The sequence below is a fragment of the Loxodonta africana genome, chromosome 24 (assembly GCF_030014295.1).
Source record: "Loxodonta africana isolate mLoxAfr1 chromosome 24, mLoxAfr1.hap2, whole genome shotgun sequence".
NCBI classification, from domain to species: domain Eukaryota; kingdom Metazoa; phylum Chordata; class Mammalia; order Proboscidea; family Elephantidae; genus Loxodonta; species Loxodonta africana.
Genome location: NC_087365.1, coordinates 10,926,699 through 10,943,281, shown reverse-complemented (window position 1 = coordinate 10,943,281; position 16,583 = coordinate 10,926,699). Strand labels below are relative to the sequence as shown.

At 44.9% G+C, this 16,583-nt stretch overlaps 1 protein-coding gene across 2 annotated transcripts in view; it reads left to right on the top strand.

Moving 5' to 3' along the window:
- Positions 1 to 16,583, top strand: part of PCSK2 (proprotein convertase subtilisin/kexin type 2) — a 328,111-nt gene that overhangs the window by 164,743 nt on the left and 146,785 nt on the right. For both annotated transcript variants that reach the window (XM_003411419.4, XM_003411418.3), the window contains one exon: positions 1,514 to 1,551. In XM_003411419.4, coding sequence (XP_003411467.1) covers positions 1,514 to 1,551 — 38 coding nt within the window. The remainder of the gene's footprint in view (positions 1 to 1,513; positions 1,552 to 16,583) is intronic.

Sequence of the window (16,583 nt, the reverse complement as noted above, 5' to 3'; positions counted from 1 at the left end):
TCCACAATGACATCAATTGCTTTATATGTCAAAACCGAACCAAAACCCAGGGCCGTCAAGTCGATTCCGGCTCATAGTGACCCTATAGGACGGAGTACAACTGCCCCATAGAGCTTCCAAGGTGCACCTGGCAGATTCAAACTGCCTACCTTTTGGTTAGCAGCCGTTGCACTTAACCACTACACTACCAGGGTTTCCTATGTCAAAACACTAGCAGAAAAATGGAACGCGTGCTGTAGGACAGTGACTCCCAGTCCAGAAATTATTTGTATAACCAGAAAAAACAAAGGAAAATTCCTTTTTAGAAGTATATGTCCCAGATGCAAGTTCCTTTCTGCAAGGCAACACTGTAACTGTGACCCAGCCTTAGGATGCATATGGTGAAGACGCCAGCCACAGGAAGGAGTTAATGATACTTCTAGCTTTTAAGTATTGTCAACCCAACACAGTTACTAAATGCTGGCTCTGCACCAGTTGCTAGGTGACACACACCACACACATTGGTTTCTTTAGTCCTTCACTGTAGGAAGAAGCAAGCACAGAGAGGCCAAGCAACTTGCTTAAAGTCACACAGCCAGTTAGCAAGGCAGTTGGGATTCGGACTCGGATGTTTGACTCCAAAACCTACACTCTTAACCATTAGGCTAAATGACGTCAGGTCCCTGGCTTGGTTCTTGGAGGGCTGTGTGCTACAGAGAATACCTGAGCTTTGCAGACCTGGGTGAGGGCTTTTCAATTTGCCATTGAATTTCCACGATACTTGCCGAGGCCCAAGAGTCTGGTGGAACTCGGCAGTGCTCCCAGACCAAATTCCAGCCTTGGAATAACTACTGCACAACAAGGTAGACACTCATTCCGGAGGAAGCACACGGCCCGAGCTGAGAGATTTGAGTCCTCAGGCTTTCTGGAACGCCACATTCTGATAAGTCTGAAGCGTCAGCTCCCGGCCGGACACTGCACCGGGAACCATCCACCCACGGCCTGATGGCTTTTCTCTCTGAGCCATGCTACTCGTCTTATTTCCACGCCAGAGAATGTTCTCTGAATCCATTGCTGTCTGTGCCCTGTTAAATAATAATCACTTTTCCTCCCCTGGGCCAGTTGCCTTGCAGAAGAAATGGCAGTTGATGCTTTAGAAATGTCAGGATTCCTGCCAGTCTCTTATAATCACCGCTCCGATGAGCCATCCATCTTGAGGTCACTCAGCCCCTTCGTGCTGACGTTCGTGTCAGAAGTTGTATCCGTGGGCCCCAAGCTCTAGCTGGCTTCACTCCCCCACCGTGCCTCTGATGGCAGCTGTCTTTCCACACGGCAGTGTCTCTCCACACGGCAATGGCTCACATCCTAATGTGGCAACAGACACAAGGCTGGGAGGCCTCGGGGTGTGTGCCCCTCAGCCCTCACCTCACTCGCCAGTCTCTCAACCTAAGGAGGGAGCTTGGGGCAGTTTTCCCGAGGACAGAGTTGGCAGATATTAATGTTTGGTTCCTGTGCTGTCCTTGTCTTTTCACAGGGATTGACTACCTCCATCCGGACCTCGCCTCCAACTATGTAAGTACAAGCTGACCTATGTTTGGAAATGTGTGCAGCTTAAGTGTTCTGACACCTTTTATTAGGAACACACAGGCACAGGTACACACATGCACGTGCGCGCACACGCACGCACGCTGGAGCTGCCCTTCTGTTGGAGCCAAGCTCGGCCTGGAGGCAAAAGGCTAAGGAGTGGGTTCTGGCTGCAGGCAAAGACAGATGACTGTGAGAAGCAAAGAAGGAAACCCACAGCCTGAAAGCACAGAGGGCCAAGAAAATAGATACAGGGATGAGGTGAAGAAGACAGAGACTTGGTGAAGTAACACTAAATACAAGTGGGGAAATAAGCTATTTAGGTTCTTGCTGGACAAAACCAATAGCAAAAAAAAAAAAAAGCGAGAAAGTGAAACAACAATGGCTTTACAAAAGCGAGAACGTTATCTTTTTTTGTTGTTTTTTGCTAATGCCTACTGCCCTTCCAGTTTGCCTCACAGCATCCACAAACAAGAAATACTAGCAGAGAATGACAGTAAACACGGCTGGGCTTTTTGACCAGTAAGTCATTTGTCCAGGAAACTATGTGTCCCTGTTGCAAAAAACAATGAGAAGTTTCAAAGCATTTAGTGTATTGGGGGATGCCGAGGATATTGGTGATTACGAAGGAGTCGGGTTTCTATGTCCTGCGTGGGCTTACTAAATCTAGAAGAGTATGCATCAGGCTGGGCATATTTGTTAATTAAAAACAAAAAAAATGTTAAATGACTCACTGGCATAATCCAGCCAATATGCCCCCAGAGAGAAATGACTAAACCAAGGCTACATTACCAGAGATTATAACCCATCTTGCAGGCAAGACAATAAGCAGCTGCCTTGCCGTCGGTGACACCTAAGGAGCAGTTCTGTCTCCTTCTCCCCACACCTCCGCTCCGCCCGCAAACTTCATTTTACTTCCTTAAAGATCACTGCTCCGAACTGCGAGGGGTCACCCCAAGTAGGGCCGGCTCCTGACTCAGCTGCCTCCTCTACCGCCTCCCTGGGAGCTGCAGACCCTGGAGATTTCTCCAAAGGGGAGATTTAGAAATGTTTGTGTTACATTTGCTCCCAGGCTCTGGGGTGCCAGGGGCCTTTCCTTACAAAGACACGGCTGGGATAATGGAGGCAGGGCACCACGTTTGGCCCCAGAGGGTTGCTCCCTGCCATCCAGGCAGCATCTGTCTTCTTGTCCTGGGGCTCCAAGGTGAGTGCTTCCCCGGCTGGGCTGTGACTGTGCATGAGTTCCCTCCATTTTTCTTTGTTGCCGTGTGGTGTGGAGTCCAATCACAGCATCTCCATGTGACAAAATAGAACTGCCCCATGGGGTTTTCTAGGTTGTAATCTTTCTCTGGAGGAGCGACTGAGGGGATTAGAACAGGGCTTCAAACCGGTTCATTCCAGTTCGAAGCCCTGCTGATAATTTGCATTTCTAACAAGTTCCCAGAGCCCTGGTGGTGCAGTGGTTAAGAAGCTGCTCCTTAGAAACCGTCCAGGGCAGTTCTACTCTGTTCTACAGGGTGGCAATGAGTCAAATTCAACTCAATGGCAATGAGTTTGACTTAACAAGTTCCCAGGAAGTTATACATAAGAATCACCTGCGGATCTTGTTAAACTGTAGATTCAGTATATCTGGGGTGCAAATGCAAATTCTCAGCAGAGAACTTGTTAGAAATGCAAATTCTCAGCAGGGGTTCAGACCAGAGCTGACCAGTTCAAAGCCATGGTTGCAACCGCCAACATTTCAGTTAGCAACCGAGTAATTAAGCACTGCGCTTCCAGGGCTCCATCCATCTTCAGTAAGAACAGCCAGATAGGGTTGGCGTGCTCTGGTAAACCACGGTTGATCCATCTCACCATCTGGGGGGCTTCAAGGTGGGGCGACTGCCTGTTGTGCTGTAAAACTAAGGAGGGTGAGTCACCTCCTGCACACACTGCCAGGTCATGGGGCAGGGCATTGGTGTCCTTCCCTTCTTCCAGCCAGCCCAGCCCAGGCACTTCTGCTGCCCCAATGCCAGTTACCAGGTTTAAAAGATATAGTAATAGTAATTCATATGCAAAAAAAAAATCATCAGAGGCTCTGATTACCTGAAGGTCAATGCAGTCAGTAGAGTGACTCACCTACCAAAAATCCTAATCTAAAACAGATCAGATCGGTAGAGGTGAAGCATCAAACTGAGAGGTGTCAGCTCCCCTCAAATCAGCAACCTTCAGAACATACTAGAAGCACTCTATGGTTCTGTGAGTATTCTTTTTTCTTTCGTTTCTTTAGAGAAAAAAATTTTTTTTCCTAATTAAAAAATACACACTGTAGAAAACTTGGAAAAGCATAAAACAGATTCAAAACTAACTCTAGTATCACCATTCTTAATATTCTGACAGATTTTTGGAATTTTATTTCTACATGCACTTGTATCATTTTTTATGAAGTTGGGCCCTTTTTGTGTATACATCATTCCCATATTCCACTCGATATGATGTCATGACAATACTTCTTGTGTTGTTAACTATTCTTCAAAGCATGATTTTAAGGGCTACATAGAGTATGACCTCGTGTAACTATGCCGTAACTTATCTACATATGCCAGTCCCGAATTGCTAGGCAATTAGGCTGTTTCCAACTGGTTCTCGCTCTAAAAGGGACAGCAACAGGGAAGAAAATGACAGGGGCAGTAGAGGGCCTCCAAACCACGGTCTGCTAAGGAAAGCTGAAAGAACTGGAAACGTTTATCCTGGAAAAAAGAAAACTTAAGAGGGACATTAAATATGTTTCCAAATATTTCAAAGTCTCCGTGTGGGATGAGGCATTTAATTTGTTTGGTGATTTTCCCCCAAGAAAATTCCCATAGCGAAAGGAAGATTTTGGTTTAGTTAAAGGAAGAATAGTCTAATTAATGGGTAAAAAAAACCCAAACCCAGTGCCATTGAGTCAATTCCGACTCATAGCAACCCAATAGGACAGAGTGGAACTGCCCCATAGAGTTTCCAAGGAGCACCTGGTGGATTCAAACTGCCAATCCTTTGGTTAGCAGCTGTAGCACTTAACCACTACGCCACCAGGGTTTCCACTAAGGATGGTAAATAAATGGAGATAACTCTCCCAGGAGGTAATAAGTTCTCCATATCTAGAAATGGTCAAGAAGAGGGTTAATGGCTCTTTGGTGGAGAAGTTGTAGTAGAGACGACAGCACCTATGCTAAACTTCAACTAGACAGCATCTAAGCATTGAACAGCAAATGTGTTCAGTTCTGTTCAAAACTGCACGTCTTGATAACTCCTATGGAGCAAGATCTGAGTCTTCATCATTCATCAAACACTTGGAGCCTTACAGAGACATTTATACACAGACACACACACATTCACACACGCACACAGGCGGCTATGAAAACTTTATTGTTGGTAGAGGTGAGAAAACCGGAATATTCAAATATCTCATTCTTAAGTCTTCAGCAGGGAACGCAAACCAACTGGTTTCTGCCAGTCCCCGTGCCCCTCTCAGCCTGTGTAGAGTTGAGTCAAGTCACTAATAGCACTTATCATCTTTATTTTTAATTATAAATTTTACACTATAATTTGCAGAAGGAGAATTGCAAGTAAAATAGACGTGCCCAGGAGAGCCATGAAATCAGTGGATAGTAATAGGCTCCAAAATTATTTGAGCAAAGGATTAACAGGCAGCTTCACACCTTGTTAAGTGACTTAATAGCTTGGACGTGATGAGGTAAGCCAGTGCCCTGTTAAGGAAATGGACTTTGGAAGGTCTTTGTTTGGGTCCCCCAGAAGCAGGCCCTGAGACAACGGTTTCAACAGAAGTAGAGGAGGAGGTAACAACACAGGCAAGGAAGGCTGCCGACAAATTGCTTTATCGAATAAGTAACAACAGGGGGCAAATGGAGCTTAATCCCTCTGGGGATTCCTGACAGTACAGTCGATTGAGCATCAGAGTTCCCTGCAGGAGCAGTAGGAAGCTTGGGGTATTTATACACCAGCTCCCATCAGGCATTGGTTGAGGGCTGGTCCCAGAGCGTGTTAACATCGCAGCACTTCCTACCTGCTTTTCGGTGGGAGGGGGCAGAGCAGCTTCCTACAGCTTCAGAGAAATCCCTGGGCCAGGGGCAGATTATCCAATAGGCAAGGTCAGCACAGTGCTTACCTTGCTTACCATTAGCTGTCGTGAACAATTTCCCATTTTTTCACCATTTCAAAGATTCTGCTTTTAGGTGTGGCTGGCATCTGTCTCTCTGCCAACCCCACAGCACCTTTCTACAGAATCAAAGCCTTTTTTCAAATTTGTAATCCCTGACGGGGCGGATGACCCAGTAAGAGAGGTAAGCATGGGCTTATTTGTGCTTACTTAGTAATCTGTAGTGAACACCTTGCTTACCCTGCCTGTTGGATAATCTGCCCCTGCCCTGGGCAAAGAGATGCAGATACTAGCAGTTGGAACTGCCCAGGGGTCCTGAGGGCATCTGGCCAAAGAGGTGTGGGCAGGGCGTTGTAACATCTGCCGCAGACGGGATGACTGGAAATTCATTGAAGGTTAAAATATACAGATGTGCTATGTTGGGAAAACTCCTTCTTGTTACTAATTATTTTCAATGAGAAGTGAAAACTATCAGAGGTTTTTCAGACAAATACGACAAAAATTTTTTCGTAATCATGTCACACAATGTTCTCAAAAGCAGAATTTTCAAGGTTTCATTATTCTGTATATGACAAGAGAGAGAATATGCTGGTCGTCATTGTTGTTTCTCTGGATCTGACTGAGAGTTAAGATACTTTGAAAACTGCAAATCAATGTATAAATATAAGTTGTTACTGTTAATTTAATTCAACAAACCTGCATCGATAATAATAGCCGCCTTTATTACCACCCTATTGTTCTAAGGACCTTGAATTTAGTCTGAGGAATCCAGTTACACTGGTAAACGCTCACTATTCCAAATGATTAAAATTCGCCTTTTTCCATCCTAAGTGGTAATAACGTGAAATGGGTATCGGCCAAGAAGCTGTTTTAGATCGTGTTAAAATCAGGGCTTCCTTTATCCCTGTGAACACAGTCTGGATATACGCTCCCATTGAATGCACTCACTGTTTCTTGAGCCCTGCCACTTCAGAAGAAAGGCCTGGCAATCTACTTCCAAAAACTTAGCCACTGAGAACCCAATGAGGCACAGTCCTACTCTGATACACATGAGGTCACCATGAGCCGAGGTCAAATCCACAGCAACTGGTTATTTTGTTTTATTGTGTTTTGTTGAGCTTCTTTGGGAGAAGATGCCAGGAAACACCAGCAGAGGAGAAAGGCAGGGACACCAGAAAGGAGGGACAGCCAGGAAAGGGTTTGTTATCAAGCCATTTCCACTGTGGGCAGTGGAAGCTCATCTCCCTGGGGAACTCTGGGAGACTGTGTAGACAGAGCCTGCCTCAGAGTTACCCCCCAGCTCCTGTTAGTCACTGCTTGAGAGCTGCTGCCTTGAAGCAGGGTGAGGTGTGAGGCTGTGGGGCTACGAGGTGGTTAATTCCCGGCTCCTCTGTCCCATCTTACACAGGAGCAGGATAGGACCCAGCAGACAGAGGGAGTCTTCAGGCAGCGTTACAGCACTGACAGTTGGAAAACAACCATCACGAACAGAAATCGTAAGAACAAAGGCGTATGGGCAGGGCAATGACAATGTGACAAGAGCGGAAACTGAGTCAGACCTGAGCATGACTCCTGGCTCCCTAACTCATAGTTGTACAGCCTTAGACTGGAGTGTTCAGACTCTTTGGACTTAATTGCCTCATTTATGAAATGGGCAGAATGAATATCTTATCATTCAGGCTTGTTGTGAGGGATCATTGAGATAACACGTGCATGGAGCCTGACATGTAATAGATGCTCAGTAAACATTCATTTCCTTCTCAAAAGAGTTGAGATTGCAACTCTGCACGACTGCAGATCACCCTGGTGAAGACGAAATGGAGGCATGCCTCCGGAAACCAGCGTGAGTGCCCAACCGCCTACCCGGTGTGTGCAGAGTTATAAACGTAGAAAAAGGGGCACATCACCTGGGTCAACACAAGATGGTGAGGCTGGGAGAGTTAAGGCCAAAAGGCTGAGCAAAGGCTTTGGAAAATAGCATCCAAGCAAACAGAAGGTAAAGGGAAAGAGAAGACCCACTGCTGATGGCCAGGGATGCAATTAAGAGTGCTTCAGGGAAAGCAGAATTTCTGATCTCCATCATCTTTTCTCTCACAGATCTTCCAACTAAAAGAATATTCATGAATATTCATAAAGGAGGGCTAGTCCCCAAAGTGGGTGAAGACAGTGTAAGGTAGCAACTAGTTTCTCCAAATGAGGTTTTCTCTGGGCCCTAGGAAACTACATCTCCTGGCTTCCAAGCAATCACAGAGAGAGGCGCCAGACCCCAGATGCTTGGGAGAGAGGCCACTTCTTTTAGCGGGGAAGCAATGGGCCGCCCTCTAAGGAGCTCCAAAGTCCTGTGCTGAGACTCAGCCCAGGTTCATGGGCCCCTCTCAAGTACCATTTTCCACAAATTCTTCCTGAGTGCAGCAAATGTGGACAATGGCATCATTGATGTCAATGCCTCATCGGTCCCTAGATTTATAACTTCTGTCATGTAGCTCTGCAGGACCATGTCTAAAGGGGCGCAGTATATTTCCCACTCTTTGACTTTGGTTTGGCCTTGTGACTTGTGTAGGGCAATAGAATGATACAGAAGTGTCGGCGTGCCTGTTTCCTATTCCTTCCTATGCCTCTGCCATCACCGTTGGAAGAGCAGGCTACCCTACTTGTCCCAGGTGGAGGATGAGAGGCACCTGAGGGAGACCCCCCCAGCTGCCACACTCTGAAGCAGATACACCCAAGTTGACCTACAGAACTGCAGTGAGAAGCAGAGTCACCTAGCTGAGCCCCACCAATATCAGCCAAACCCCAGCCAACCTGCAGAATCAGCAAGCCAGGCAAGATCAGCAGAGCTACTCAGTGAGCCCAGCCGAGATCACCCACTCCCAGCTGACCTCCAGGCTCTGAGCTATATAAATGCTTATTATTTATACTGATGAAACATTATGACTGTGTTTAGGCCTCATAATCTGTATGTCTTTTAAAACACTCCAGGATGCTGATGATTAGCCCCATTGTCCACTTTGGCATTTCACTCATGCATTTATTCATTCATTCATTCATTCATCCGACATTAATATTCACCTATATGTATGATCGAATCACAACTAGATTGCAAGCTCTTTGTATGAAAGTGGAAACGCTGGTGGTGCAGTGGTTAAGAGCTATGGCAGCTAACCAAAAGGTCAGCAGTTCAAACCCACCAGGCGCTCCTTGGAAACCCTGTGGGGCAGTTCTACTCTGTCCTATAGGGTTGCTATGAGTCAGAATCGACTCGACGGCAACAGGTTTGGTTTGTATGAAAGTACATACTTCGTGTTTTGAGTTCCTCTTGCCGTTATTTTTACCAGTTGCCGTCAAGTCAACACCAACTCTGAGTGACCCCGTGTGTATGAGAGTAGAATGTGCTCCACAGGGTTTCAGTGGCTGATTTTCTGGAAGTAGATCACCAGGCCTTTTTTCCAAGGTGTCTCTGGGTGGGCTTGAACTACCAATTTTCTGGTTATTAGCCGTGTGCATTAATCATTTCACCATCTATGGACTACTCTTAACACTTAGCACAGTGCTAAGCAAGCATTTAATAAATATTTGTTAAACTGCATTGAATATTATTAGTCTATCAATACCACTACAAATGCAATCAGGAGCTAAATCACAGGAAGATCCTGTATTGATGATGACTGGAAGTTCTAGCGTGCAGAACCCTCTAGTCCCCAGCTCGCAGGGTACCTTGTAGGAGGATGGCACCACTCCATTCCCATAGTGCACTTCACCACCGAAGGGACTAGAAGTCCCATGGAACCCAGCTGAGATCCCATAGCTGAAGACCTAGAGATAGTATGTCTTGTGGACTGAATTATATCCCCCAAGAATATATGTTGTGATTCCTAACCTCTATGCCTGTGGTTATAATCCCATTTGGGAATGGGTTGTCTTTGTTATGTTAATGAGACACATAGTGTAGGATGTGTCTTGAGTCAATGTCTTTTGAGATATAAAAGAGATTAAACAAGCATGAGAGAAGCAGAGATGGGGTAAGCTAGATGCTAAGACTCACGGAGATCTCCAAAAAACCAGGAAGCAGAAGCTGAAGAGACAAGGACCTTCCTCCAGAGCCGACAGAAAGAAAAAGTTTTCCCCTAGAGCTGGCGCTCTGAATTTGGCCTTCTAGCCTCCTAAACAGCGAAAGAATAAATTTCTGTTTGTTAAAGCCATCCATTTGTGGTATTTCTGGTATAGCAGCCCTAATTAACTAATGACAGTATGATTCTTAGTGTGAATAATCTACACGCAGACAACCAATCGCTGTTTCTTTATTGTCTAGAACCCCACAGACTGATGAAAATGCAATTAAGTTTGAAGATGGGAGAAAGCAAATTGTGCTGTTTGGTTTGATTCAGAATTTGGAACACTGTTTATGCTCTAGGGTTGTCATTTCGCCAATAGAAGTTCTTGTGAAAGGAAAAAAGCCACCCCCATGGACCTGCCCTTTTCTATTCTTTTGATGGGCCCCTGACAGGTACTCTGTGAAGAGGGTCCCTTGGGGTGCTCTGAAGTGTTGCCAGGACTGCGCCTGAGGAAGGGCCTTTGAGCTTGGCAGCCAGCGCACCCCAGGGCTCCAGGTAGCATGTGGCTGCCACAATGAAAGAGTGACGTCTAGAGATGTGCACAGTCCCCAGCCCGAGTGACTCAGAGGCTGTGAAGTATTGATCGCTCCAGGCTCTTAGATCTATTAATATTTAAATAAGCACATTAATATTGCATGTGAAATGGAGGTTAAAATAACCTTTGTGTCTTATCAAAAGGAAGGGCTGGCTGTCTTCTTTTTACCCGTTAATGTTGGCCAGCTCATCCTTAGCTCTTGGGCACCATGATGCCAGGACGAATACTGGGGATACAAACTTTTTTTAATCATTTTGACAGACTGTCGGTAAATGGCTCTCATCTGATGAAATCTAGGTAGCAGAGAAACTTTTCCATTTTTACAGGAACATACTTTGATACAAAAATGAGAAAAAATAAAATAAAATCTTATTTAACTGAAATTACTTGTTTGCACATAGACTACAGCTGCAGCTGAAAGCAAAGAAAATCATCTGGTTGATTGATATTTTTCAAATCGCTCAACCTACTAGCTTTTGTTGCACTGAACCTAGTCAACATTTCAAAAACCTGTATTAAGTCCCTACTGTGTGCCAGATACTGTAATAGGCACCTGAATTATAAAATGTGAAAAATCCAGTCCCTGCCCTCAGTGAGTTCAGAGTTGGGTAGGAAGGCACATATGTAAATACATAATTACGTTATAGTGTGCTCAGGGCTGTCCTAGAAATAAGACCAGGGCCCACTATGGGAACACAGCAGTACGAACAACCAAGTTTGCCCTACAAGTAAGCGATGGAAAGATATTTAAATGCATTTGAAGAATAAGCAGCAGCGTACCAAATGGGGAATGGATTTGTTTTCCTAAATCAGTACAGCACATTAATTCATCTAGAAGCTTGATCTAGAGGACACTCAACAACTGGATGATAGGATTGTAATTGATTTTTCTTTCAAGGAGCCTAGACTAAAAACAGCCCATAAAAACCATTCTCTTACCTCAAATTTCCTAAAGGTCTTTGATTCTTTGACTGAATCTAACTGACTTAACAAACAAGACATCTTCCAATTCTTTTATCCAAATGGAGGCCTCATTCCCAAGGAGATCATTAGTACAGACTTCTTCTATAAATAAATGATTTAACTGTGGGTGGATAGATGGATGGATGGATGGATGGATGGATGGATGGATGGATGGATGGATGGATGGATGGATGGATGGATGGATGGATGGATGGATGGCTGGATGGATGGTAAATGGATGTTAATGAGACTATTAGGATTTTGTTGTTTATCACCAAGTATACATGTTCAGAAAAAGGATAGAAATATTCACATTACATGACATGCCACAAGAAAATCATTTATACAAATAAAAAAACTTTTGAAAGGTGGCTTTCCTCCACTGCCTTTGTTTCTTTCATATTCTCTTCTTCAGCATCAGTATATACTCACTGAATTTCTAAGATATGAAATCTTTCACTTATTGCCTCTTTGGGTTTCTATCACACAAAATCAAAAAACCTTACGTGGCTAAGCCTTGCTTAAGGTGGATGGACTTACAAATAATTTTCCAATAACGCTTTGTTGCATGCAGGTGTGATGAAATGTGCTGGACCTACTGTTGTTGTTGTTAGGTGCCATCCAGTCAGTTCCTACTCAGAGCAACCCTATATACAACAGAATGAAACACTGCCTGGTCCTGCACCATCCTCACAATCCTTGTTATGTTTGAGCCCATTGTTGTAGCCCCTGTGTCGATCCATCTCACTGAGGGCCTTCCTCTTTTTTGCTGACCCACTTTACCAAGCATGATGTCCTTCTTCAGCGACTAGTCCCTACTGATAACATGTCCAAAGTATGTGAGACAAAGTCTTGCCATCCTCACTTCTTAGGAGAATTCTGGCTATACTTCTTTCAAGACAGATTTGTTCATTCTTCTGGACACCCATGGTATATTTCATATTCTTTGCTAATATCATAATTCACATGCAAGAATTTTTCTTCAGTCTTCCTTATTCATTGTCCAACTTTTGCATGCATATGAGGCAATTGAAAAACAGCCTGGCTTGGGTCAGGTGCACCTTATGACATCTTTGCTTTTTTTCAACACTTTAAAGAGGTCTTTTGCAGCAGGTTTGCCCAGTGCAATACACGCTTTGATGGGTGTCAATTGTAGATCCAAGTAAAATTAAATCCTTGACAACTTCAGTCTTTTCTCCACTTATCATGATGTTGTTTATTGGTCCAGTTGTGAGGATTTTTGTTTCCTTTATGTTGATATGAGGAATCCATACTGAAGGCTGTAGTTTTTGGTCTTCATCGGTAAGTGCTTCAAGTTCCCTTCACTTTCAGCAAGCAAGTTTGTATCATCTGCATATCACAGGTTGTTAATAAGTCTTCCTCCAATCCTGATGCCAGTTTTTTCTTCATATAGTTCAGCTTCTTGGATTATTTGCTCAGCATGCAGACTGAATAAGTATGGTAAAAGGATACAGCCCTGACACACACCTTTTCTGACTTCAAACCACACGGCATCCCCTTGTTCTTTTCGAATGATTTCCTCTTGGTCTACGTACAGGTTCCTCATGAGCACAATTAAGTGTTCTAGAATTGCCATTCTTTGCAATGTTATCTATAATTTTTTATAATCCACACAGTCGAATGCCTTTGTATAGTCAATAAAACACAGGTGAACATCTTTCTGGTATTCTCTGCTTTCAGCCAAGATCCATCGGACATCAGCAATAATATCCCTGATTCCACATCCTCTTCTGAATCTGGCTTGGCTTCTTGGCAGTTCCCTGTCGATGTACTGCTGCAACTGTTTTTGAATGACCTTCAGCAAAATCTTACTTGTGCATGATATTAATATGCAGCACCTACTGAGGTGGTATTCATTTTTACTTTCTCCCTCCCTTCAGGTCCCCATTTCTCAAATGTACTTCCTTAAAGTCACAGTTTTGGTTGTCTGATGAGGGTCTGCCCAGATTCCATGTGCCCAACGCAGGAGAAAAGTGGTGGGTGCAGCCACAGCCAGTGTGTGGCCATCTACAGTGCTTACCTATGCCTTGTTGCCAAGCAATGGAGCCCAAGTGCGTATGTCCTCTAGAGCCCAGCCTATGTTTCATTGCCAGGGAAACTATGGATCTAATGGAGACCAAAGGCCTGGTCCATTCTTCTCAGTTTTCTGAAGTGGCAACAAAGGCCAAGATGCTCCAAATTCCAAGGCCTCAATTAAAAGGAACCAGATCCTGAGCCATGGAGCTTTCTAACGCATAATTAACTTCTGCAGTTGGGTTGAGCAGTCATAAAGATCACAACTTTTGTTTCAATTGAAAATCATGCTTTACTTTAAAATATCTCTATAAAATTTTTCCTTTGGATTAGCAGCCGAGCACGTTAACCGTTTGTACCACCCAGGGACTATATATATATATATATATGAACAATCATTTTATATAGATAGATACATAATCTCCAACTAAGAACCAGATCTTCACGTGGCATCAGAGATAGATGGAAAACTTTGGTAAAAGATGTTATGTTGGTTATTGTTATTACTAACTACCTAGATTGGATTCCCAGGAAGCTGATCCTGAGATGGGGATTCTTGAGAACGTGATTTATTGGGGAAGAACTCTCAAAAAAGGGAAAAGAAGGAAGCAGGACAGGAACTAAGGAACTAAGCAAAGTCAAGTTCTTAGCTTGATTCCAGCCTCAGCCTGATCCCACAGGCAGGATCACACCACAGAATAGGTCCATCTCCGAAGAAGAGAACTAGCATTTTGTACCCCTTTATCAGTCAATTATTGACTTCAGCAGCCCCTGGAAAAGTGAGCATGTATAACTCGCTGGGCTTGGAGACTCCCACTTGTCCAGGGGCCATTATTCAGAAAAAGAGACAGCTGTGAACTTACAGCAGCACACTCACAGACCTGAGGAAAGGTGCGCTGCCCAGGAAGGGAGATTTGGATGGGCACTGCACAGGCATTGCATCCCTGTGGTTCTCTTGAATGAGGACAAGGTCCATGCCCCATTATCCTCCATATCCTCAATGCCTAGCACATGACTTTGAACATAACGGAGGGTCAAACATCTATTTGTTTGTCAAATGGATGAATGAATGAAGTCAAGAAAAGGATGTGACCTCAAAGATTAAAGAGAAGGGTTCCATCTAAACCAAGAGTAGAATGGAAGATACGAGGGCAGAATGGCTGTGTGGTCAGCAGAAATATGACCCTCAAAGATGCCCACACCCTAATCCCTGCAACCTGTGAATGTGTTAGGTGGCATAGCAAAAGGAACTTTTTAGATGGACTTAGGGTTAATTTAAAAATAGGGAGATTATCTGAGTGGGTCAAATGTAATCACATGTGCCCTTAAAAATGGAAGAGGAAGGCAGAATAGTTGAACAGAGAAAGATGTGACAATGGAAGAAGAGGCAGAAGAGATTCAAATAGTGAAAAAGACTCAACCAGCCATTGCTGGCTTTTAAGAAGGAAGGGGGCCACAAGCCAAGGCATATGGGCGGCCTCTAGAAGCTGAGAGCAATCTTCAGCTGGTAGCCGGCCAGGAAATGATGACCTCACTCCTGTAACTTCAAGAAACTGAATTCTGCCGACACCTTGAGTTAGCCAGGAAATGGATTCTATGCCTAGAGCCTCCACAGAGAAATGTAGCCCTGCTGACACGTTGATTTTAGCCGGTGAGATCCATGTCAGGCTTCTGATCTGCAGAACTATAAGGTAATAAATTGATGTTGTTTAACCTGCTGAGTGTGTGGTAACTTCTTATGGTGGCAATAGAAATACAGAAAATGGTGTTTTCCCTCCACCTGGATAAGAACTGAACACACCAATCTCACAGGTGGTAGAGGGTTGATGCAACTTCTCAGCCACTAGCCCAGCACAACAGGATCAATGGGGACAGATAAGCCAGTTCTGAAGCTGGCAGCTGCCTGGTTGAGCCTACAGTGGTTCTACACGGAACTGAAGGAAAGCAAAGCCACTCAGATGGCACAGTGGGCAAACATGCTTTGAGTTGGGTCCATGTGGCAAAGTCCACTCCCTGGAACTTCTCAGTCCTTACTCAACAGCAGTGGCAAAGGGGTCAGCACAGTGATTTACTCAGCTCCCTTTCTTACCATCCCCACTTCCCTATCATGCTCTTTCTCAAAGCTGAAACTGCTTTTGCTCTAGGTTGATTTAAGGGGTTTGCTGTTGTATGATTAGCTGCTGTCAGTTGGCCCCGGACTCCTCACAACCCCATGCACAACAGAACAAAACTGCTGCTTAGTCCTGCGCCATCCCCATGATCAGTTGGGGCTGAGACCACTGTGATCCATAGGGTTTTTGTTGGCTGGTTTCTGGAAGTAGATTGCCAGGCCTTTCTTTCTAGTCTGTCTTAGTTTGGAAGCTCTGCTGAAACCTATTCAGCACCATAGCAACACTCAACCCTCCACGGACGTGGGTAATAGCTACGTTTGAGGTGCATTTGTCAGAACTGAACTCCAGTTTCCTGCACAGAAAGTGAGACTTTTACTCCTGAACCACCACTGCCCCCTGAGGGGGCTTCCAAAAAAAAAAATACATTAACATCAAGTCAATTCCAACTCATAGTGGCCCCTCAGCCCCTTGGCCTCTCGGCCCCTCAGCTCCTTGGCCCTTGGCTAGGCCTTGGCCTTGCTCAGGCAACTGTTACAAAGCTCTTTAGCTCTACCTGTAAGTGCCTGGAGTCACCCCACTCTGCCAGTAAACCTTGCCCCGAAGGCACACAGCTGTGTGGGTTGGCACACCCACTACAGCCACCTTGCTCCACGTGCTAGGAAGCCCACTGCACCATCTCTCACTGGTCTCCTGGTTCTGTTGCCACCGTTTCTCTACCATTGCTTCTCTGCCGCCGCTTCTTGCCATCTCGCACGGTCTTTGGTGTTACAGATCTCTGTCTCCTGGGTCTAGGAGGTTCTTGGCACACAGAACCCTGGGTCCAAAGGACATACTCTGCTCCTGGCTCTTCTTTCTTGATGGTAGTGAGCTCCTCCTCTGCTCTGGGATTTGCTCTCTGTTTAAGCCTAGCAGGATGGCAAAGGAGACTAATCCCCTTGTTAGGGTTCCATACACCATATTTGTATGGTCCATCCCCTCAAGGGTTCCATGCACCTTATTTGCATTTTTAGCAGACTGCTCAATCCCCTTGGTGGCCACAAGCACCTTATTTGCATAGTCCTAACCAATCATTTTGTGGGAGTCACAAGACCATGAATGGCTAGAAGAGCCAGATTAATAATTCA